The sequence below is a fragment of the Nestor notabilis genome, unplaced genomic scaffold (assembly GCF_000696875.1).
Source record: "Nestor notabilis isolate BGI_N333 unplaced genomic scaffold, ASM69687v1 scaffold1210, whole genome shotgun sequence".
In the NCBI taxonomy this organism is placed as follows: Eukaryota; Metazoa; Chordata; class Aves; order Psittaciformes; family Psittacidae; genus Nestor; species Nestor notabilis.
Genome location: NW_009910425.1, coordinates 29,055 through 54,960, shown reverse-complemented (window position 1 = coordinate 54,960; position 25,906 = coordinate 29,055). Strand labels below are relative to the sequence as shown.

The 25,906-nt window shown below is 38.7% G+C and overlaps 1 protein-coding gene across 1 annotated transcript; it reads left to right on the top strand.

Annotated features, from left to right (window-relative positions):
• The first annotated feature begins 2,655 nt into the window (after positions 1-2,655).
• Positions 2,656-13,864, top strand: LOC104399361 (vasoactive intestinal polypeptide receptor-like). The gene is made up of 9 exons (XM_010009897.1): positions 2,656-2,749; positions 3,702-3,834; positions 4,267-4,420; positions 6,294-6,354; positions 8,228-8,297; positions 9,176-9,267; positions 10,291-10,420; positions 11,119-11,160; positions 13,655-13,864. Exons 2-9 carry the CDS (start codon positions 3,733-3,735, stop codon positions 13,841-13,843), a joined length of 840 nt encoding a protein of 279 aa, XP_010008199.1. The 5' UTR covers positions 2,656-2,749; positions 3,702-3,732; the 3' UTR covers positions 13,844-13,864.
• The last annotated feature ends 12,042 nt before the right edge of the window (positions 13,865-25,906 follow it).

Below are 25,906 nucleotides of genomic sequence, written 5' to 3'. Positions count from 1 at the left end.
ATAAAACATAGATAAATTAAAATTAGGTTTAATATAAAGCAAGAGAGTAACAGGTAACACTTTCTTCTCTGTCCAATTGTCTCCTCTTGCTGTTAAAGAATAGACTCATGGTTAGTTCGCTCATCCTGCTTAACAAAGACTTAGGTTGTCTGACAGAGATAATTTGAATCCTCATCATGCACCCATCTCTCAAGGAAGTCCTACCAATCTGTCTGGGGAGAATTTTTCAGGGAAAGTTCTTTTGGACCCCACCTGTTGATTTTTTTCTAGATGTTCTTCGAGTCAGACAAAAAGATTCCATAACTTTATAGCACAGTGGTCAATGCATGTCTTTAGGAGGGAACTCCTGGATGCCATTGAATATTTCCACACTATCATAGGAAATAGGAAGTGAACCCCTATTTTTCCTATCTGACAATCATTACTGGTACTCAATTTGTCTCTAGCAACATTTTTTTTACCCATATCTTCATATAATTTAAATTTCCATGGTCCTCGTCATCATATTTGTCCCAGGATACAAATGCTTCACTCTTCCTTGGTGATGGTAGTGCCTCAGTGGTGAACTTTGCCTTATGGCTGAAAGTTGATTATCGACTGAGATGTGCCTTTGAGTTCTGACCTTTACTAAACAGGACAATTCCAGCAAGAGAGAATAGGGGTGTTTCCATGTCAGCCTGTATTAGATAAAATAAAGCTCATACATCTTGCACAAGTGTATGCACGTTGCCTCCTCCTCCTACTGTGGTATTCTGATAGAAACAATGGGACTCTCTCCAATCTACAAAATAAAAGACTAACTCATATAGCTTGTTGTGAGTGTGCAGTCATGATTCAACAGGGCAAAAAGGTCATTTATCACTAGGCAATGCAAGACACAGACAGGTGAAGTGGGTTGTCATCACTAACACTCTGGTTGTTATCTGGAGTAAACCATTTGGTTCTCCAGGCATGCAAGCTCAAGCACAGAAGTATCAGTACAGGTATCCACATCCTTAGGAAGCGTAGACACAATTGGCTTCAGCCATTTGACTCCATGAACTTAGAAACTCAAGCACAGCTGTAACAGGTAACATAGATATCTGGAACTCAATTCACCACCTGTAAACTAAGTATATTTATACTTCTTTACATTGTGGGTAAGCTAGAAAGATAAATGCATAAAAATCTTCTGGAAATATTCTGAAAACTGCATAAACAGTTCAGAAGGGATGTAAGACTCATAAGGGCGCATGTATTCTGGAGCATAGTTCTCCAGCCCTGGGGCCAGCTGCTATTCCACGGCTTTCACCCACAGAGCTAAACTCTCTTACTCTCCAGGGTGGCTTTCTCCAAGCAGTCCTTGGACTGTGCTAAGCCAGGCATAGTTCATAGCAGGCCTAGGCTGAAATCAAGCAAGGAACTATATTTACATTTTAACATTACAGAAGATTTCAAGGCAGAACTCATGTCCGTGCTGCAACAGTGTTTAGTTCGTTATTCCAGTCAAATCCACAAGGTCTACAAAAGGAAGATAAGAACAGTAAATTCTACTTGTAAACATAAGGAAATAAGTAAGAAAAATCTCACTTATATTCTAAGATTGGTTTATGCTTGCAGTGAGGATTTATGGTAACATCTGTATATAGTGTTATTTTTCTAGTTGCCCTAAAAAACTAGATAAAATGCATCAAAATATTTCATTGTGCACTTGAAGAATCTATTATCTAATTTTCACCTGCATTTTGAAAATGCTTTATAAGAGATTAGGACTATTTCAGAAACACCAGGATGATTCCTAGTTTGCCAGGGTTGTATAATTCTTTATGAATCTATTTAAAATTGCTAATTGGTTGTCTAAAACCAGGATTGTTGCCTTTTGGATAAACAAGAGTTTGGATCAATTAAAGAACAAAGTGTACATTGCTTTTTCAAGGAGGAAATTTGCCTGGATTCAAAGAATTTGTTTTCTTGGGATTTTAAATAATTAGGTGATCATGTAGTGAATCAGAATAGAATTCGCACAGATAAAGCAATGAAGGCCTTCTTCATTTTTCTCAGGACATAGGATGTTTGAATGCAAAACAAATGAACAAATAAACTGTAAAGAATTTACAGTATTGCAGTAACTGAATGAACTATTCATCCAAAGAATCAAAGACTGTGAATTTATTTTCTTGGCTTAAACTTTCCTACCTCCACAATACCATATGGCTGTTTCACAGTGTTTCAGTTTCCTCACCTGAAAAATGCAAGTTTTACTTCTCTTTTAGCTATAGCTGTTTATGAAAACTGATACTTATCGAATCTGTGCGTGTTTTAAAGTGATGGATTCAGTCACTTTAGCAGTGTCCTGGAGTCTTCATGTACCTATAGGGAAAACATACTTAACAAAGTTAACATTTTCCTATTGAACGTGCTCAAAGGGGTCACTATTGCAGATGAACCTGTGGGCTGTGAAACCTGTCTCGTGTAAGGTTAAGTAGGATTCAAAAATAAAAAAAGGTATGTTAGCAATGGAGGGAAAAACCTGAAGCAGATCTTCAGCACACAAAGCTGTGGATAAGTAATGAAATTGACTGGTAAGAGAAAATGTATCTTAGTGAAATAAGCAGACCTGCATGCACGCTGCATAACCACCAGCATTGGTCTGTGTTCTCTTTTTCTTGTAGAAATCATATTATTCTGCATTTTGGCGTGTCTACACTGCTGGCTATGCAGCATCAGTGACTTCACTCATTACAGCTCTAATTGTCTTTGCTGCCTTCAGGTAAAAAACAATGGTCTCTTTTTCAGGATGACTTAAGATAATCTCATTCCACTTCTCAAACCCTCTGTGGTTTTGTTTTGTGGTATTTTTTAATTGATATTTTCAAATCCTTCTCAGACATAAACACCGTTGACAGCAATGGGTCCTTCTCTATTCATGTTGTAACATTTCCCTGCAGATGTTAAAAAAATAGAACTGTCTAGGCAGTCTGTCCTAGTCTTTTTGATGATACCATACAGTGAAAATGCTCCAACCTGTTATCATTATTAACATAACCATTCCTCCAGTGCATAGCAGGACATGCTCTGCAGAAACTGGGTGTCTTCTGCTCCTGAACAAGAAGTTATTCTCATCTGTCCATTCCCTCTGTTAAAGACCATTACTTCCATAACTGGGAGCTATAGAAAGAGATTTAAAGAAATTTAAATGTCATGTTTGATGATGCTGGATGTTAGGAAATGGATCCTGGTTTTGGTTGATTCCAATGCACTTGGACAAAAACCTTAAGCTTGCTCTGCATGCGGGAGCACAGAGCACAGAATCAGCTTCCTAACTGGACTGGATTTGTAGTCTCAAAGTTCATATCACTTATAGAGGGCCCCAGGACCAAGAGGCTGATATATCCAAACCTTGAAGGAGATTCTAACAGGTAAAACTATGGAGAGGGAAATCTAGAGAAATAGAATCACAGAACTATGTAGGTTGGAAAAGACCCTTAAGATTATCAAGTCCAACTGTTAACCTAAACCTGTGAAGTCCACCGCTAAGCCATGTCCGTAAGTGCCAACAAATAATAACTCCTCTGCTCGCTTTTTTCTAGCTCCCTCTCAAATAGTGACAGGTCGTTTATTTGCTTTGGTAGGTGTCTGCAGTCACATGTATTCCTGAGTTTTGATGAGACCCTAAGAAATTTCTCTTGCAGAACAATTTTTATTTTCTCTTTTCATGTCAGAAAATTCCACTGTACACGGAATTATATCCATATGCACCTGTTTGTCTCCTTTATCCTGAGAGCAATTGCTGTTTTCACCAAAGATGCTGTTTTGTTTGCAGATGAAACTATGGACCACTGCCTAATGTCAACGGTACTAAAATTCCACTCTTACTTATCCTTGATATAACATTTAATTCTTTACCTGAAAAGAACATGGAGATTTCTTAATCCCATTTCTCTTTAGTTTGCTAGAATTGAAATCTTAAAACAAACAATATTAAACAAACCCAAAGATGAAGTGCTATGGCTACATTCAGCTTTGATATATAAGGTACAAGTCTGTCCACTCTAATGAAGCTGTAAAAATTTCTATCAGTGAAGAATTTTATTTATAAGAGAGGGTCAATGCTTCCCTTTCTAAAAACTGAAGTAAAGTCAACTGAAATTATGGAATTTCAAACCTACCAAAACATTGTAATAATTTCTTCATTTTTGTGTGGTAATATTGAATATTGCCTGCACTTGTAGAGAAACCAGGCACAACAGAGAGTAGACCTAATAGTTTTTTCTTCTGCACTTCCAGGTTGCTTGTAAGGCTGCTGTGGCATTCTTCCAGTTCAGTATTTTAGCCAATTTCTTCTGGCTTCTTATAGAAGGGATTTACCTGCAAACACTGCTTTTGCTGACCTTTGTTTCGGATAAGCAATATGTATGGTGGTTCGTATTTACTGGCTGGGGTTAGTACTCCTTTTCTCTCTGTGTTATGTAGTATTTCCATTTACTTTCAGAACTAGAGAAAATATTTGTTCTGAGATTCAAGGTGTCTGTAAAATGTGCCACCTTTCCAGTGGAAGTTGCCCATTCATGCAGTACTACTACATCAAAACGATACCATTATACTGTCTTCTTATCTTGTTAAATATTTATAGTGTTCAAAATATGGGAGATGATAGGATGGATTACTAGAAGCACTGTGATATGCCTACTCAAAACACTGCAGCACTCATCTTTATGACTGGAAGCAATTTCATGCAGCTACAGTAATTTCAAACTTAACCATCTAATTTAAACTATCTTTCCAGGTTTCTCCTGCAGTCAGTAGAGTGAGGTATGCATGCTGTGGTGGTGATTAATCCAATCCTCAAGAATGTGAGTAATGTGGCTAGATAACATCCCAGAAACATGTTGCCTTCCTCCACTGACTGAAGAAGTGTGGGTGACTAACTTTAAGTTGACATTTTGCTTTTAGTAAGCAGAATTAGATCGATTCAACTTAAATCATGTGACTTCATGCCTGGGCATCAAAAAAAAATTTTTTTTTTTTTTCAAGGACCTTCTGGCTGTAAGGAGTCTTCTGATTTTATACAACAATTAAAATGATCTCTGATTGTCAGAATATGTGCACATAATACACAAAATGTCTTTCACTGTAGAATTGTTTATTGTGAATCTTAGATATCCTTGTACCTCACTTTGGCTATTCTAAAATAGAGGCACCCAAATTGAGTAGTTACATTGATATATTTTGGTTTGGAGTGAAATCCAGATTCTCCCAAAGCAAAGAGTAATTTATCCTTCATCTTCATATTCAGACTTTTAAAATATAATTAAATATTTTGGAGCTGTTCCAATTACGATTGCCTGAAACTAGATGCTTAAACCTCGATTAATCCCATCTAACTTGAGATAACAAAGGAAACATCTCAATTAATAATGTAGTAATCTTCATCTCCTTCTATAATCAATGCAAAATGAAAGACATCTCAGGGGTAACTCAGATCTTAGGTGATATGGATGTAAATATTTCTCTTCATTAATTACAAAGACAATTTCAACTGAATATGGTCCCATCTTAAAGGCCTTAAATAAAGGTCTACAATTAGGAAGGTCAACTTCTGGGCCTTTCTGCTAGATCTCAAATGATACTTAGAAAGATATTACTTATACTTCTATAGATTTATCAGTGAAAATGTTGCCTGCCTCAGATTGTAGTCCTTTTTGTGGCAGCTTTGAAAGTCACTTAGTCTTTGGAAATTCAATTCCACAGAAGAAAAGCAAAAGCAGTTGCTAGTGTATAGGTCTGCTTGAAAAGAGGAAAAAAAGGAAATAACTAATCATAAATGTAGAAGGATAAGCAGTAATAAAGTGAGGCTAGAAAGCACCAGTTCCTGGATTTAGCTAAACTTTCATGGAATGCTCATCAGCAGATGGGTCTAGAGTGATTAGTAGAGGCTCCTTAGGACAAAAATGTGAACTATTCCAGCTAGTGTGCAAAGATTTGTATGCTGGCTGCAATTCACAAGATAAAAGAGCTCTAACTAAATGAGTGGTTTCTCTAGCTTCACAAGTGCTTGTAATTCATATCCAAACCTTCCAGTAATTCTTAGCTGTTATTTTTGAAAACACCGTTTTGCAGCATCCCCTATTCTCCTTTGTTTTGATTTCATTGTCCTGCAAATTAAGTACTTTCATAAAGTTATTTAAAATTGTCTGACCCATTGTTTGACCTTTAATGTTTATCTAATCTACTGCACTGTGAACATTCTTGGAATAAAGTTTCTATGGGACACAGTATTAAAAAAATTACGTGTTCCATGTTGATTTGTTCAGGGGCTCCCACTGCTGTGATATTTGCTTGGGTCCTCACACGAATCAACCAACAAAATACTGGGTAAGTCAGAGCTTTGATAAGGAAGCCAAGGACATCCTATTTTTTATTGTATTTTGATTAATTTTTTTTTTTGGGGGGGGAGGAAGGGGAAGGAATATATATAAAAAAAACAACAACAACAAAAAAAAATCTTCCAAAGTTGTGCCTTTAATCTTTACACTTCATAAGCAAGTGAGAAAAAAGTTTAAAGCCTTCTGATTTTGATGTGCATATGTGGAGTAATAAAACCTGGAAATATCATAGTAAGTACTGACTTCATGTAGTTTCCTAATATGCAGTCCTTGAAATATATACTTCTATATAAAATCAGCCATAAATTAGTAACCCTAATCTCTTCAAATAATTACATCCCAAATAAACACATTATGTCTTGATAAGTATTTTTTAATTTTTTTTTCCATTCTCTTTCAATGTGGAAGCCAGGTATAAAGCAGATGATTGCTTACTAAAAGCTGCCCTGAAGGCCTTCAGGTCATTTCACATGGATGATTGGTCAGAAAATATATTATTTTACACCTACCTACTCAGGACTCAGTTTAACGATGTAGAAACAGTAAAATCTATGGTCCACCATGTTTGGCACATCCTATCTTCCTTTCTTTGTGTTATTGGAGAACATCTGCAGAAGAAGTTCTCCATTGTAATGTTTTGTAAGAGTAAGTCATCTACCTTTCCACATTATGTGTGTCTTTTTTACAGGCAGGAGAGGTGCAAGAAAGATTTTATTTGTCCTCCTTTCCCACTACTCCTCTTCCAAAGAATTGCTGGGGTTTTCTGTCGGATTTGTAACAGAAGAATCTGGTACAAGATACTTCAGTTACAGAAAGAGTCCAGAGAAATTTGGAGAGTAGGAACAAGCCCCTTGACAAGTTCTCACAGACTTAAAGACAGGCTGAAAAGTGTATGAACTTCACATGCTCTTCTGGAAAAATGCCTACCTATTCAGTTTACTTCTCTGACGTATTTTAGATGTCCACTTTCAGATGAGATTAATTGTATCTTGCTATCATGTCCTTTGGCTGCAAAGGAAATGTATTTGAATAGGGCGAATGAGGACATCTACACAGATGAATCTCATTGCAGATCCTCCATCATTTTGTTGCTTTTCTAATATTATATATATAAACAAACTATAGTATCAGAACCACTCATCTTTTACCTAATAGCCTAGTAAATGGGAAACCCAAGTTCTTCAGATACAGCTGGTCTGAGTTCACACTGCTCACATTACAAAGATACACCTTACACTCAGACGTGCTGGAGTGAGGCACCATCCATAAGTTTTACCATTATGCAGCCAAGTATCCTGTGTCACAAAACTGGAAGGGAAAATACAGGAAGAGGGTGCATGATACAACCTAGTATGTATGACATGTGACTGGAGGGAGTTAAACTGAACTGTTATTGAGGTTAAATACATAAAACTCAAAACAGGCTGCTTTGACCAAAAGCCCATTCTTCTCTCTTCCTTCAGGGTAACTTTTCTAGGGCTTTACATTTTTCTTGCCTATTTCCTCATGAACCCAAAGTCATTACATTCATGGGTGCACAGTATTTTAGTCTCTGATCTGTACTCTGTAAACCAGTCACTTCTTCAACAGAAAAGCAGGAAAGAAGCCTGAAAATACAAATGCTTGTTTCTTGACTTTGCTCTGGTTCTTTAACCCTTGCCTCTTAGTGAATAAGCTTCCTTTAGACTGGGCTGCACAGAAACATTGTGAGAGATTTCAGGGTACCAGTACTGGCAGTGATCTTTAAATGGTGATTTAGAACTTCGTGTTCACCACTTTCCTGTTCTGTGACAGAAATCCTTTCATGTGTTGTGGAAAGCTCACGAGACAGATAACATGACCGGTTTTGTTTGCTGTTTCAGATGTTGGGATGATGACGAGAATGGAGTAGTGTTATGGATCATCAAAGGTCCCATTCTGCTAACTGTATTGGTATGGGTGTTTTTTTATTTTGTCTTAAGTATCTTTTGAAATGTGAAAGCTAAGTTAGTGCCTCCTGTCAGTAAGCTTGGAAAAAGCAATAGCACATGTTATGGTACTGAATTTCAAATAGCTGGAAATTATTGTATAGCATGTGTGTTTGTTCTTGCTTTTGGTGGGTTTGTTGTTTTTTTTTCCTCCAAACACCCTAAATCACAACCTAAAGACTAAATCCTATATTTTTTAGAGTCATGCTAAGACATAATGGAATCATTTTGATATTCTTTCCTGTGTCTCTGTAAGTCAAAGACAATCCATACTGGCAAGATTCTTAGCTAATATGAAGTTGGTTTAGTACAGGAAATACATACAGATCATTTTATCTAGTATATTTTTAAAATAAATTCTTAGGATGTGAACTTAAGGCAAAAGTTCTCCCTTATGCACAATTTTATTCTATGTAAATTTAGGGAGGAAACAGTACGTCACTCAGGTCTGTATATGGTCTAATCCCTGTCATAAGCAATGAAGGGAACAGGGGACATCGATTAGACCATGTAAAATACGCTAGGTGCTGACAAATACAGGCAGCTAATATCAGACATAAACCAATATTGAGATATGTAGGTCTATATGAATTCAATATAGCTTTCAACATAGAATAGTTAGGGTTGGAGAGGACCTTAAGGTCATCTAGTTCCAACTCCTCTGCCATGATATTGCTGAGAAAAAATAATAGTGTTTCTAATGCTATTGATTTGATCTGAGACCAGATCTGCACCGGTTTATAGCAGTGAAATTCCTATGGCTGGGGACTTTTAGTTAATTTTTATCAAATGAAGATATGCCCTGATTTGTAGTAAGTTTACAGATATTGTCTTGTTTTTCAGATTAACTTTATTATATTTATTAATGTGATCAGAATTCTAGTCCACAAATTGAAATCTCAAGAGGGAGGAGGGAGCCATTCAAACCACTTTGTGTAAGTCTTTCTGGGTCTCTTGATATTGGCCTGTTCTGTGAAATTCTAAGAAATGTTTTATGGGCAGTAGAACAATATGTTCTACTCCTAGATAATAGAAAAAGACATCCCCAGAAGAAATAAATATTCTGAAGAAACAATATAAACGTTCCTTTTCATCCAAAGTAGCACATCTCTCTTTTTCTTCAGGGAGAAAAGGGTGGGTTGGATATGTTGGGGACAATGAGAAAAGTAAAACAAAAAGTACTACAACTCCAAAAGGACCCAGCTTGAAAGTATAATCACTAAATGTTGGGTAATCCATCTTGCCTCCAGTCCTTTCCACACAAATGGCCACATAGAGAAAGATACAGATAATTTAATTTAAATTCTTAGAAGCAATATGATGCTGATGTTCTGGTAACTGAACCTAGTCCTTCCTATTTACGATCCCCTCCACAATTAGTGAAGATCTCATCAGTGCAGTCAGAGGATTCTAGTGAGCTATTTAACTCATCCTAAGATATGTAGGTATAGCTGTTAGTTATGGTACAGTACCTAGCAGAAACCTGTACCCTTCTGGAGTGAGCTAAAGGTCAAGCAGAATGCCCAAGGACTTCACCAGTGGCTCCCACGCCACTGTTTCAGCAACTGAATCAAATCCTATTCACAGTGATGATTACATCTCCATTGACAGTTTTGGAAGTTAAGACACTTCTATTGAGGGATACCTACATGTGATTCAGATTAGTCTCAGGGTAGTAGATCAGAGTACTTAGTTTAGTGCCCCTCTTTTTGCATGTATAGCAGGGAGAAGAACCCTTAAAGACCAACCCAGAAAACTTACATACTGATTTGTTCATCTTTGTTCACCAGGGTGTTGACGGTGGGAGTGATAGAAAGTAATCTTTCCATAACTTAGTTGGATGTTGTTGCCTCCATTATGGAACTGTCCTCTGTATTAAAATTTGGTCCAACATGTCACCACTATCACTAATTCCATATTTCTAACAGTGCATTGTTCTTTAATTCTTGGTTTGACAGGAGACTTGCTAAATCTACGTTACTCTTAATCCCCCTCTTTGGAGTGCACTACATTGTATTTGCATTTTTCCCAGAAAGCACTGGTCTGGAAGCTCGCCTTTATGTTGAGCTGGGCTTGGGTTCTTTTCAGGTAAGCTGGATAAAATGGTTATCAGTTCTACAAGGTATGATCTGAAACACCACACTCTCAGGAGCTTTAAATTTTACGTTAGTTATTAGAGCAGGTGTTAATGCTTTTAAATTAAACATATACATTCCATCTTACTCCTTTGCAACCTCTTTCTCTTGTTTGTTTCCTTATCTTATTCTTTAAAATCTCACACTACTTTTAAGTTCTGACTCAGAGTTCATATTAACAACTCCTCCCCAAATACAGTATCTAGCTTTATTAAATAACAATGACAGAGTGTCAGGAAGACCAGTCTATGGATTAAGGTGAACTGATTGAAACTAATTCCACATATAATGAAGTTGATAAGAGGAATAAAAAAGTAAGCATAAAATATAAAAACCTGCTTTGCTTTTACCTTTTAGCCGCAGTGAATTCATCATATTAATACTTCTTTGTTTCTTTTATTTTGTTATACCACTATTCAAAACATTATCTTGGACAGTGTTATACATATAGTGTTGCCAGCTATTGAAAATTTTAATTCTATTATGAAAACCCAATAAATATTGCCACGTCACCTCAATTTCAGTGAAACAATGTAAAATATTAAATTTTTGCTGTTTTATTCAGATTTTGAATAAAACCTAAAGTTTTTCTCTGATTCTAGGTTTTAAATGCTGATGGTTATTTTCTTCTCTCTCTCCTCCCTGTCCTAGGGTTTTGTTGTTGCTCTTCTATATTGCTTCTCAAATGCAGAGGTTAGTAGCAAATACACAAGATTATCGAAACCTTTTAAGCTTGTGGGCCTCTTTTTTTTCTGGAACAGATCTGTGCTTCGGTCTGCTCCTGAAAGCGTAACATACTTAAGTCTGTTTTTCCCTTGGTACTTCTGTTGACTTGTCTGTATTCACATACTTATGATGAACACAAAATAAGTTTTGAAGCAATGAACCTTTACAAATGGCTGATGAATTCCCTGACAGGGGACTTTTTCTGCTTTAAATCTGACAGCTATCATGATGGTGTCTCATGCTGGAAATCATGATGGAAATCTTGTAACACTGCTTACTTTCTTTATTTTCTCCTAGTGATTTTTTTTCCTTTTCCTTTTCCTTTTCCTTTTCCTTTTCCTTTTCCTTTTCCTTTTCCTTTTCCTTTTCCTTTTCCCTTTCCCTTCCTCTTTTCCAGGGCAGCCCATGCATTTTCAGTAGTTTTTTTCAAACACTCCCTTCCCCTTTCCCTTCCTCTTTTCCAGGGCAGCCCATGCATTTTCAGTAGTTTTTTTCAAACACTCCCTTCCCATTTTTTGTAATATTAGAATTTGGATAAATTTCCTTTAGTATATTTTAGAGATCCTATGCTTTTAAAACCTAGCGAAATTTGCTTGCACTTTCCCCAGAAGAGCAGAATGAACCAAAAGCCACAAGAAAATGTGAAAACACATCTCACTCTCAAAAAGTGTGTAGGTTAGATGAGAAGAATGATACACTAACTGTGCCTCAGTCTCCCTAGTAGCTTAGACTGGATACTTCTCATAAGGGTAGCTAAATGTAGGTGAAACTAACCCTACCCAATGACAAATAATGTCTAAAACATGTCACAGAGAGTGATCTCTGGCCCCAGGATTAAGTGGTATGGGTTGGCTTGCATTCATGCTGCTTAGGGATAACTGCTTCTGGAGCAGATTGGCTACTTGTTACAAATTGGCACTGCATCTGTTATGGTTTCCTACAATCATAAAAAATAATTATTATTTTCTCTGTGTGTATGTGTTTCCTCAGTTTTAAGTATCTGCAACAATGTGAGAGACTGTGCTGCTGCCAAACAAGGTGGTTTCTATATGGGATGAAACTGAAGGCTGGTATTGTATGCAAGAGTGGTGAAGGACTTTGAGCTTGCTGGGATAATACTGGAGTAGTGGAATGGTGTAGGAAGCCCATCTTTTAATTTTTAGGGTCTTCAAAGCTCCAGAGGGCATGTTCTGCCCATACCTGAAGTTGCACACCAGGACTGGCATGTCTGTGTGCTTAAGAGGGAGAATAAAGGCAGAATAAGGGGCACCTCAGTGATAAATATTTCCAATGACTTTCAGGGACCCCTGATGACCAAGATGTACTTCTGCACATCCCACCCGCTTGTCTGTGTGTCACTATAAAGACCATAATTAACAGAGGATAGATAACAGAATTACTAGATGAATTCCTAAGTTCAGAGTACTTGAATCACATTTGTCCATCCAAACATCCCCTGTAAGAATTAATAGTTTCACTTTACAGCTTATTTTTTCATTTCATTTGGAATAGGTTTGTGCTACTGGTGCTACAGCTATAACACTGTCATAGATTTTCAGCACTAATGTCAACCACAGAAGATGCAGCTATGTGGTCAGGAGCATTTGACATATATTAGTTTAGGATGGCATTTGTAAGACTTTGAGACATTCAGGGAAGCCACCCCCATTACAGGAGCAGATAGAGATGAAGCTGAACACCAACAGAGGTAACAGCAACCAATTAATCCATAATATTAATCCACAGGAACAGACTGCTTATGGGAACAGTGGCAACGACTGCGTGTTTCTTGCACCTTGCACTCCCTCTGCTACAGTTTTGCATGTGAGCTGCTTTATGTAGGGCAACAGAAGCTACTTTTCCCTTGCTTCCTCACTTCTGCCCCAATAGTGTCAATAGCAGGCCATGGACTTCCAGGGTTGTTCAATCTACTTGTTTATTGTGTGTCAGATGGTAAAAAAAATCAGTTTTGCCTGTACTTTTGAGGATTCCTGAGAGCTCTCTCAAACGTAATGTACTCAAGTCAATTCAGTATCTTTCAGAGTCAGTAAGGGATGTTTAAGAGGGATTTCAATCTGCGTAAACTGAAAGCCTGGAGAAGAACCCTTGTTGTATATAGCAGGTCACAGCAAGGAAGCACAAAGATTCAGTATGAGGAAAAATAAAACTTATACAAAAAAGTAGAAATATTTATGAAGCAGTTTACAATAGTAAACAAAGAAACCTCAGAAAAAACTGTCCTCTCATCCTGTGAACTTTGGAAATTAAGTCTGTTTATTTTGAAAAGTGAACAGTGACATAGTTTAAGTTCTAAAAATGTGTGAAGATTTAATCCTGACTGATTTGGGTGCCTTTGTACATCTGGGCAAAGTAGTCAGGCAGACATCTTGGTATATTTTACATTCCTTGTCCACTAAGCCTTAAGTTTCCAATTCTTTGGTTTTAATTTTCTTTTCTATAGGTTCAAAGTGAACTGAAGAAACAACTGTGCAAATGGCAGTATCAAGAATACCTGAACTTCACACACAAACACAAAACTTTGTCCAGAGAAAATAGTCCAGTCAACTACGTCACTCAGTTATCACTGCTCGAAAAAAACAGCCCAAAAAGGAAAACATCTGTGTACCAGAATGGTGTAACTTCTGTCTGAGCTTTTCTAGAAGGATGATTTGCTGTCACATTGTAATATGACACCTAAAAGATTGCCAGCTTGAATCCTTCATGGCTTTCCATAGTGCCAAGAGACTTCTGTAAACTTCTTGTCCTGAATGTGAGCTGTTTTTCTCACACAGTATAGACCGGAGTCACAACCCTGGTTCTTTTTTTCTTTAAGCGTATAAAATCCACTGGTTTTGTTGTGAAAAGCTAGACCTTAAGCTGGTGTGAGTCAACAGATTAGCACCTAATAAAAAGGAACTACATTAACTTCTCCCAGGCCCAGCATGTTTATCACATCTTTGTTAGTGTTTCCTGCCATTTCCAGTTTTTAAGAGCACTATTGCTAATCTTCATTTGGAACAGTTATATAGTGGCAAGGATTTGTCATAACGATTAGTGATTTAATTAGTTGATTTGAGATAACATGAGAGAATTTAATGGGAATTGCACACAGAAACATGTTACACCTACCCATGGAACAGCAACCTCCTTTAAAAGGAATCTCAAGGTGTCTCAAGATTGACCAAAAAAAAAAGAACAAGTTACGTTATCTGCTTGTGGATTTTTTCTTTCATGTCTGTTGAACAGGAAACAGGTCAAAGGAGGTGATCCTGCCCCTCTACTCTGCTCTCGTGAGACCTCACTTGGAGTATTGTGTCCAGTTCTGGTGTCCTCAACATAAAAAGGACATGGAGCTGTTGGAGCAAGTCCAGAGGAGGGCCACGAGGATGATAAGAGGGCTGGAGCACCTCCCGTATGAAGACAGGCTGAGAAAGTTGGGGCTGTTCAGCCTGGAGAAGAGAAGGCTGTGTGGAGACCTCATAGCAGCCTTCCAATGTCTGAAGGGGGCCTATAAGGATGCTGGGGAGGGACTCTTCATTAGGGACTCTAGTGGTAGGACAAGGGGTAATGGGTTTAAACTTAAACAGGGGAAGTTTAGATTGGATATAAGGAAGAAGTTCTTTACAGTGAGGGTGGTGAGGCACTGGAATGGGTTGCCCAAGGAAGTTGTGAATGCTCCAACCCTGGAGGTGTTCAAGGCCAGGGTGGACAGAGTCTTGGGCGACATAGTTCAGTGTGTGGTGTCCCTGCCCATGGCAGGGGTGTTGGAACCAGATGATCTTAAGGTCCTTTCCAACCCTAACTATTCTATGATTCTATGATTAAATTAGGCCAGAGGACCCAAGCCCTTTCTTGTCCATGGGAAAACATGGAGTAGCAGAACATGGTGACATGGTTCTGTGTGAGGTGTCCTTGCCCATGGCAGGTGGGTTGGAACTAGGTGATCTTAAGGTCCTTTCCAACCCTAACTGTTCTATGATTCTATGATTGTAACATTAGGCATGTTATGTGCATATGAAGGAGGAAATTATAGCACATTCAGTGCAGTATGCCAGCTAGTCTACCTTGATTTCAGAATAATTTACAGCCCTATTCTTAGTGCCCAGATGCTGGTCCTTGTGTAGGTGGAATGGACCACCTACCATAACCTGGAAGATTGGCTGGATCCATCAATGAAATACACAGTTAAAATGTGGTTTTGTGCTTTTTTGAGGATCTCCCTTTGAGGACTAATCTGCTGTGATTATTGTGATTATCTCGGCCTTGCCCATCATTTCTCATCTCATTACCACTCTACTTGATGTTTCTGGGGTCAGAATTGTCTATAAAGCAGTGTGGTCCAATATAAGGAAGAAGTTCTTTACAGTGAGGGTGGTGAGGCACTGGAATGGGTTGCCCAAGGAGCTTGTGAATGCTCCAACCCTGGTGGTGTTCAAGGCCAGGTTGGACAGAGCCTTGGGCGACATGGTTTAATTCGAGGTGTCCCTGCTCATGGCAAGGGACTTGGAACTAGATGATCTTAAGATCCTTTCCAACCCTAACTATATTATGATTCTATGACTCTATGGTCTAGTAAAACAGAGTGAACCAATGTTGTGCTTGCATCACTTCTTTCTTCAGTACGGAGTTGGACTTTATATCAAACTCTCCAAAAGTAAAGTAAGGACAAGCAAGGTACACTAGATACAGCTATAGTTCCTTTCAAGACAGGACCGTTCCCAGGAGAACCTGCATTCAGACTTGAAAGCACTGCTAAAGACGATGGTCATTCAAGTACTTGCTGGCTTTCTGCAACATCAGTTTGGTTTCAAAAAGTAATTCTCCAATCCCTCATTTTGCTCTACTCGTGGTTAATTACTTAGGCCAGAAGACATTTGACTTTGTGGAAACCTCTATGTTGATTTTAGGTGCTTCATCTCTATTCCATTATTAGAGCAGAGATGAGTGGTCCAGATTTCTCTAAATATGATTCAGATCAGTTCTGTATTAATTAGTCACTTAACTCATCTGTCCTAATGAAACAGACACCCCTATAACATGTCATTTTGCCTGTTCTGTCCTCCTTATAATTTTTTTCTTGTAAAAGTAACCTTTGCTCCTATGTTATTTAAGTTTATTGCCTAGCACAGTGATGTGAACACATTTGTGTTATGTATGTCTATAAAATGAAAGTGGTAATTAAAGCTGTTGTGAGTTTGTAAATTTGAGTTTTATCAGTTTGGGTATTTCATTTGAGACTTTTTATAAAGAAAGAGAGACTTATAAAGAAAGGCCAGACTTATAATTGTGTTTACTACGGATACAGTTTTGAAGCCAGTGCATATGTACAATTTGGACATTTCCATCCAAGAAAAAATTTATATGACATGATCTGCAGCCTGAGTTAATGTACGACTCCCCTTCCAAGACACCATGTTACGTTAAAAGGTAAGGGAATTTGGCAGAAAATAAACCCCCTTGCGTTCCAGCTGGTTCTCAAATATTAGAGGAGCTGGGTGCGGCTAGGCTTAGATTCTGAGTGATGCCCAATTTACCACTATCAGTCCAGTTGCAATCAATGTATTGAATAATCATGATTCCAGATGCACTAATAGTGAGTGCACTGCACCTTCAGTCTAATCGTGCTCACGAGCTAACATGGCCACACTGAAGGATCTGGTCATGTTCAATGAGAGATTTATGACTAGCTACTTAAACAGTGCAGTTTATTAAAGCAACAGATTCAGGTTTTTATGGATTGCCAGTGATAAATACACTATTTGCAAAAGCACATGCAAATAATAAGGTATACAAACACGCAACAAAGTTATACAGCCTGGCTCTAAAGTATAAAAGTAAAAAAAAAGTAGCTCTACATAGAGATTCCTAATTTTCCCGGGGAAGCACTGGATACAGTGTAAGTCTTACCCAAAGGCATCCCTATGGAGGGGGAAGAAAGGTCCAGTCCGTCGACCAGTCCCAGGAGTCAGGGGTAATCTGTTGATAGAATCTTCCTCGACTCACCCATGAAGTCTTCCCTAATGCCCCCCACTCCTTGGGCCATTTTTATACTATTTTTCACTTTCAAGGTGGAGCTTGAGTGACTCTAGTCATACATACCTTTATTGTTATTGGTGTAAAATTCTCTCGCTTCGCTTTTAGAGGTATATACCACAAGAAATTCAAAGACCATGCTCAAAGAGGGGTGGTCTCACTTTAGAGGTGGGTAGCACTGGAGATGGAGGTGTGTTTTTGTATTAAAATGCATTATAATAAAGCAAAGTTCACACAAAGGACAGTGTTTTGTCAAAGGATGACAGACTGTTGGCTCAGGGCAGCAATTAGGCAGTTTATCAGTTTCAAGTACCACCTAGTTCCCATCTCTGCTGGTGTTGGGACAGAGCTTGGCAGCACAATCTGCACTCCGCTCCATCCTGTCAAGCAATGTTGGCACGGGAACCGCTGTGGAGTGAATTCCTGGCATACCAGCTGCAGCTGCATCTTACCCTGAAAGTCTGTTTTTCCTTTATGTGTGAACAATGCTACACTTTTAAATATAAGTTTAATTTCTAAATCATATTCAGTAATTATTCCACACACCATTACTAAGACATAGGTTTGCGACACCCATGCTTCTATACACTTTTGATGCAAGACCATTAGTTCAAGTATCTGACTACTTCTGAATGTTTTCTTTGTAAACATTACTGAGTTGTCTTTATGAAGGAACTGACCCATATTTCTTCATCTGCCTTTGGGGAGGAGCAAAGTTGGAGTAAATTATGCTTCTGCTTCTGGCTGACCTGGGCCTGAGGCTTTATGTTACGGAGACTTCTCTCAGTATAATCTTCTCTTTCTCTCCCACCTAACTTTATAATTTATTTGGTGCCTCTATCAGCCATCTCGTGTCACACAGCAATTCCCACTTCTTGGCTGAGCTCCCGGGATGAATTGCATTTGATTTTAAGACCACCTCATCCTTTACTACTGGGAAGCTTCTTTACTGGAATGATCCAGAGGAAGGAAAAATGATGGCAAACAAAGGTGATAGGTCCCACTACACCATGAAGGATCTTTCCACCACTCATTCAGTGTTCAGTCTCCTCATAAATATTCAACAGCACTAGCAACCCCACATTCCTACCAGATCCCCCAACCTAGTTTGTACCCATATACCATCACCATGCATTTTCATCTTGCACCAACTCCCCAGATATCCCTTTTTGCCTCAAGCTTTTGCCAGTCACCCTAACAACTCATTTCACAGAGATCTAGACTGTTGCCTCAAAAGTTCTCTTGCATCCTCAGCTATCTGCTCTGCCTGTCCTTTATTCAAAATGCCTTTGCACCCCTCCCAGAGCTATTAACATGTCCAAGCTTTTTATTTTTCAGACATTTTTGATCAGGAAGTAATACATAGGCTGGAATTGAGGGCTATATGAAGATATTCTGCATATGCACAAAGCCACTATTTACATGATGTCTTTAAAGAGCACAGTTGGAACAATCTGGTGATAAGGTTAATAATCTTGGGGAGTGCAAAAGTTTCTTGGATAAGGGTTTTGTTTGGGTAGTGAAAAAGCTGCTGATCCCTTTTTGACAGAACCTCTGAGGACATGATGGTGTGTGTGGGAGCAGGGAATGCTTCAGGGATGTTTTGCTCCACAGCAGGCCTGTGAAGGCAGAAAAAGAGTTGTCACCAGATGTGTCCGGAAGCACTGCATTGTCTGTGTGGAGGTACTGCCATCTCGTGGGATGTGGTGTGTGCTGGGTATACTGCTGGCCTCTGGATGTGTGCAGTCCAGAAAGCAAGACAGTAAGTTCTCAGAAACGTTGCTCCCTGCTCATGGCCAGTATGCCTAACATGAACCTGAGGTACACCCTCTCTTGAGATTTAAATAATTACCAAAGGACAGCTGCTATATTTCATTGAGTGATATCAGCTAGGAAAAGCTTCTTTCTCTTCCTCTAATCCCCTGTCGTGTTACACAGTTTAAGTCTTCAATTTTTATTTTTAAATCCAGTTACAAACTACATGAGAACCCAGAAAGATTAAAAATGACTGTTTCAGCTATTTTTCTTGTTATTGCAGCTAGGGGAGGTTGTCAAGGTAACTGAAATTTTTCCCAAGAATAGATTTTTAACTCTTACAGCGTCAGCATTTTTTTTTTTTTTTTCCAGAAAGCTTGATGGTGTGGACTCTGGTAAATAAGCTTTCAGCAGACAGCTTTACCTGCTTAGCCAATTCTAAGCTCCACCAAGATTGCCTAATTCACCCAGAGCTGGATTTTCAGAGCAGTGCAAAGGGATGGCAGAAGCTATTGTGAAAAATGGGGCCTGAAAACCATGATGGTTTCGGTGCATCTCAAACTAAATGAAGATGTAATCAATTTAAAAGTGCATTGCATGAGAGAGAATGATCTTCAGGAAAAAATAAATGCTGCAATATGAAATACTCGATGTGATAATCTTTCTGTCTTTAGAGAAGCCTTGCCCAACAATGGATAGTGACTAAATCATGAAACACAGGGAAGGGTCCAACTTTTTTGGAAATCCAGTGGTTACTGATTGCTCAGCTACTGGAATAGGCTAACGAAACTGTCAGATAGTTTGATGGCTGTGCACCTCTAGATAGAAGTTGCCAGAAACATTCCTTTGATAAAGTCAGAGACCTAACCTTGAAGATGTGGAGTTAAAAAAGTGCTTTAAAATAAATTTAAACTAGAGATAGGGATTAAAAAATTAAAAAGAGTAGTATCTGAATGAGAATTTTTCAATTTGAAAATATATAGCTGGAATCAAAGCGGTACTCTCCTTGGTGTGTTGACAGACCTAGTTAATGAGGTTTTCTTGGTGTTTACTTCTTGGAACAAATGTGGTATAGTGTGGTATTGCTTCTTTAAAATTGTGGATATTTACCAGAGTACTTTTTGACAAGGCTGAAATGCTGTTGGAGATGATCAGCAAGATAATGATTGATGCAGCCCTTCTGCACATGGTGGAAAGGGGAGATATATCCTGTGCCTCGTCATCCAGCACTCAAAGAAGGGGCTGAGGCTGCCTAGTAAATCCATGTAAATAGATTATCTATCACTTTATTTACAATGATTTGAAACACAGCAAAAAAAATGAAAATCCATATATCTGCCCTGCCTCACTGAACTCCCAACCTGCCCATGGGTACAAGACCCCATTCAGTCCAGGCCCTGCCTCAGCAGTGATGAAGCATGATGATCTCCAGCTTTGCAAGAGCCCTGCCACACCAAGGGCTCCACTAATCTGGGACAGAACCATTGGCTGATGCCCTGGCCTGGCCTTGAACCTGTCTTGGACCTGCATTGCCACCATGAACTTGTCTGATGATCAAAACTCTTAGTTGAATCCGGTCTCCATTTCCAGGCCATCCTTGCTTCCTCACTGTGACTGGTCTTACTCCCCATGCGATGCCCCTTGTCTCCTACCCATCCGTTAGGGTCTGCTGGCCCTGGCTGCTCCCTGACACATCTCTATCCTCAGTTTCAGTAGACGTATGTCCATTTTCCCATCCAAGGACAAGGCTCCAAATATCTGTACTTTGGAACAATGAGGGAGAACAGCAGTTGAAAGATATAGCCTTTGTGGAGGATTCAGAGATCTGTGACAAAGACTTATGGTAGCTAAAATAGATGGAAGGAATATCAGAAATAAGTAATCTCCTGTGGAGTCCTCTGTTTCAGTAGGGTGAATGTACCTGATCTTTTGAAAATAATAAAACTCTTGAGGTTTGCTTTGACTATAAAATAAATGAAGCCTTGAAGACTATCAGATGTTATAAAGAATAATCTTTTCCACCTTTACCAACTGGCAGTGCTTTTGTCTGGGGACAACAGACTTTCTTTTCCTGTTTAGACCCCTTAGAAGTAAAATGTAGGCCCCAAAGGACCTGTGGGTCAAAGCTCGGAGCCGCAAGGGGTTATTAGTTACAGTGGAGAGTGTGTTCCATTTTTATTGGCAGTATTAGACCACGGTCATGCTTGATACTGTGCAGTGCACTAAACACCTCCTCATGTAACTCCACTGATTGATGATGAAGGAGGAGCATGCATGGCCCACTAATGGCAAGGACTTCATGCCTGGTTGGTCCAGGACTGACTTTGCCCAGCATAATCCAGATACTCCTTCACATGAGGAAGGAAACCAACCCTTTCAGCCCAGAAAAACACCCTGATGTTGCAGGAATAAATACACTACCCTGTAATTTCACAGACAAAAAGTTCTCTTTGGTGAAATTTTATATCAGAACAGACTTATACAAAATGATAATACATTTATTGTGTCATCTACAGCAGTATACATGTTAAAAACAATTTCTCAAAACACAAAAAAGTTAGAAAGCAGCAATTGATATCTGTGTTTCCACCTCATAACAAAGCTGAATAACCCCAGATCCCATTACCAATTAAACCAATTTTGACCAAAAAAGGTCACTATTAGACCCAACAGGCCAGTAAGTTTTTACCTTGACACAGTCAAAAGCCAAAATACAACTTTCCATCCAATAACTTGGCACTTCTATTCTCAAAGCTATAGCATGTTGCATTGCCACTAATTGACAAGAAGGTTTTTTAGAGAACAAGCACACAAAATATTTATTTTTACAGATTATACCAGTACACAAAGGCCTCTTGAGACTTTTCTGCAAGCACAAATTCCACTGGAAAAGGCATATCCAGAAGCCTAAGTCATTTCAGACACTGAAGAGTGTCATATCACACAGTGTCATATCACACAGTAATTCATTACATGGACGAATTCCCCAGAAGAAAGCCAATGGGAAATTGTAATTTTAATCATAAGAAGGTGAAAGACCACAAGGTTCAAAACATTGCTCAAGCTCTGCTGGTGTGTTTTCATACACAAAGTAAGATGTGTATTTAGCCGAACTTATCTCTTTAGTACAGATATGCATGGAGCTTAACATCAGAGCATCATTAGCTACTTCTGAATACTCCATATCTTCCTAATGTTACTCTTAAATGCAGTTCTGAACTGGTTGCATGTGCCTGAGTGCTCAAAGCAGAGGGTAAAATCTCAACTTTTTTTCACTGCATGTACACTATATCCCATGGTTTATTTCTGGACACAGAAGTGCTGGTCATGTGGACATAATCTTACAGAAAGAACAAGATTTCCTGAAAACTGTTCTTGGTGAGACCTACTAAATCTTTATTAGGCATGCACCTCCCCAAATGTGGCTGGTAATATCCAACAGAAGCCACCCCCAAGCTTTTCAAGAACATTATTTCTCAGCATGCATGAAACAGAACAACAGTGACAGGGCAAAGTTGCCAGGGGAAAAGCTATCTACATGTTGACTTCTACAGTGTCAACATCTGTCTCTGATCTGGTCAGCTAGACTTCCTGGTGGAAAGAAACAGATACTTGCAAAGTATGAATCATCTCACCCTTGAATAGACATTAGAAATATGTTTGATGCTTGCACTCTAAAATTGCTCATTTCTCTCTTGTGACTACAAAGGCAAAGTGGAGAAACTAGATCAAAGGAAGGTATCTTCACTGTTGATGTCTAAAGTTAAGTGATGTAGATATCTCCATAGCTGTCTGCTTGGTAACACAGGATCTTGCCTATGAGCCAGAATACCTAATACTGAAAGTGACAGATGTTGAAAGGGACACATATTCAATATAGCCCTTGATATTTAACTTTAAGACAGAAAATCAGGTAAAACCAGATATTTGGTTCTATCTTTGCATTATGTACATTTCTACAGTTGTAGACTCAGGAGTCCAAGAGACCCTGCTTACACATAGATATGAAAGTCTAGCTGTCTGAGTTTGGAGTACAATCCTACCCAGTGAGTTTATCTTGGTTTCCTAGATATCCACACAGACCTCACTGCTATGACATAAGAACTACAGGAGACAATAATCTTGTCTGGCAGCTGGAGGCCAAGCAGGATCCCATGTGATGTCCATACATCCTGATCTATCTGCTCCTGGTACCCCATCTTGCTTCCCTTTAGACCTTCCATGCTATAATAGCTCTGCTGAAGTTATATTTATGTCTCTGCAGTGTCATGTGGCAGATGATTTTAATCATCCTACATTTCTCTGGAATTCTTGCCCACATGAGAATATCTCAGGACAAAGAAGAAAGTCTTAATACAATGAAATCACGTAATCAAACCAAGGAGGAAAAGTTTAATTTGTTGAATTTCCCAGGTATATCTACTGAATGTGGAAGCTATGAGGATAACCTCTGCGAATAGGATCCTGTGCTTTGTCATATAAGAAGGCTTCACAGAACTTCACAGCAGCTGTGAAATCACAGCTTTAATGTTTCTGTTGATATTGAGAACAGAAGGGTAAGTACAGTAGCTTCATCCAGGCTGCAGTATCTGTTCAACCTGTGTCTTCTCAAATCATTCACAGACTGTGAAAAGGCTACAAGGGGACCTGGTTACACTGCTCTGTCATTCTGGCCCTTCTGTAATACTGGGATATAGATAGTCCTTGTGGTTACACCTGACTAACAGTGGTCATGCTTTCCTCACCATCTCCCCTCTGTTATTTGTCAAAGTGAATGTTGGATGGGAAGCACTGAGAGGTTCATCAAAGACTGAATGATGCTATGTGCAAAAAGTTGAAAAAACAGTAATCTAAATTGTCCTGGGAAAACAGCTTGTAGTAACTCATCCTAAGCTGTTTGTAGCTGTACTTTTCCACCTTTTTTGATCTGTGGGAGCCTCACATAATTACAAAAGACAAAAAACCTTCAGGAATATACAAGCATATATTGTTATATACAAAAAATTTACTTACTTTCCTTGTCTTCCAAGGACACTTCAGAAAATGTCTTTGTGCTCTGAAGTGTCCGCAGACTACAGGTTGAAAACCTTTGCCTTAAACAATTGTTCTGAAACACTGTTGAAAAACAATTTCAAAACAAAAAAAGCCAATTAAATGAATGATATTTGTATTTCTTTTATTGACACTGTTTATACTAAAGTCACCCTGGACCTTTTTTTTTTTTTTTTTCTGAATCCTCTAAGATTTTTATAACTAATTTCTGGCAAGGCTGGGCTGGAAAAATAATGTGAAGTTTGGTATCTGCATGGTTCACATGCCAGATTTAGTAGGGATTTAATGTGAAGTTTGGTATCTGCATGGTTCACAGGCCAGATGTAGTAGGGATTTAGTAGCAGTGTGACACATGAGCACTGAAACCTCGCAAGCTGACATAATCAGTGTGGTTTTGCCTATTTGAATGATTTCCTGCAGTATGTTGACTGAATGAGTGTCCTATCCATTTGACTGGAAAAAGCAATACCGCTTCTCTTGCAAGATTATAACTGAAACAGGAAAAGGAGACAATTTAGATCATTTCCCTTTAGATCTGACTAAATGAAAGCTGCTCAAAACCCAAATCTTGTTTACTTTCAAAAAACTGGACGTCTTTCTCATAATTTTTAATTTTACATTTCTTTTCAGGATGTTTGGTATACTGCTTCCAGTTACTTTTCCTGCTGTTCTCAATGGATTTGCATATATCAGCACTTGCTTCTTTGCATTGTTTTCGCTGTCCAGGCTGAGAATAGAGAAACAAATGCAGCTGAATACCATGACTATTTTTAGTCTTATCTTTCAGCTGCATGATCAAAGATAATCTTTGTAGACTTTGTCTGAAATAAAGGTGTTCATATTTGAGGAAGGGAGAAAGGAACTGGAGACAAGATCAGTGTGACAAGGAGCATAACTGAATCAGGAGTTATTTTAATTTGGAATTCAGAAAAAAGTTTCTAAGTGCCTGAAGAGTCAACTTTTACAGTAAGTTTCCAGTGGACAGAGAAGGTGAGAAAATATAACCAAACAAAAAAACTTACAGAATCTTAAAAGGGGAGGTGATGAGCTTAGGAGTGGGAGTAATATGCTGTGAAAATAATGGCAATTACAGAGTTTCCTTCAGATGAAGTGTCCTTATAGCACTGTGCTGTTCTGGAACACCTGAGGATCACAGACCAACAGCTCTAACTCTGTTAAATGTGTTTTGTTCTTGATCATTATGGCTTTGCACATTTTTAGTTACTGATTTCTTTTGTCCATGTTATTTATGAAAGAAAAATGAATCTTTGAGCTAACTGGAGGTCCTGCATAGCCCTTCATATGCAAGCACAGAAGCTATTATGCTATACAGAAACATCCATCATTGATATAATACTATGAAAAGCCATGATTTTACAAAATGACATGGATAAGGCAAATTATGGCAACTAATCATTTTATCACTGCTGAAGAAAATCAGATTCTCACTGATCAGGTTTTGAGCAAGTCTAACACTATCTTGTGTGCAGTTCCGGACCCCACAATTCAAGAAAGATGCAGCCAGACTGGAAAGGGTCAAAATGAGGGCCATGAAGATGATCAAAGGGATGGACAACCTGCTCAATGAGAAAAGACTGAAGGAGTTAGGTTTTTTCTTCATGGAGAAAAGAAGTGTCAGGAGGGACCTCATCACCATATTCCAGTACTGAAAGGGGGCTACAAAGAGGATGGAGGCTGGTAGAGGTACAAGTTGCAGCAGTAGAGGTTTCATCTCTGTTTAAGAAATATTTTATAGTGAGAAAGGTCATTCACTGCAGCAGCCTGCCCAGGGACATGGTAGAGTCCCCATCACTGGAGGTTTCAAGATGGGATTGGACAGGGTGGTAGATAATCTCATCTAGGTTCCCTTTCT

Bases quoted from the DNA above. Each gene is read 5' to 3' on its own strand.
- LOC104399361 (XM_010009897.1), top strand. From the start codon at position 3,733: ATGCACCTGTTTGTCTCCTTTATCCTGAGAGCAATTGCTGTTTTCACC. The intron at 6,355-8,227 runs GTAAGTCAGAGC...TTGCTGTTTCAG, and splicing joins ATCAACCAACAAAATACTGG to ATGTTGGGATGATGACGAGA. The intron at 9,268-10,290 runs GTAAGTCTTTCT...TTGGTTTGACAG, and splicing joins AGCCATTCAAACCACTTTGT to GAGACTTGCTAAATCTACGT.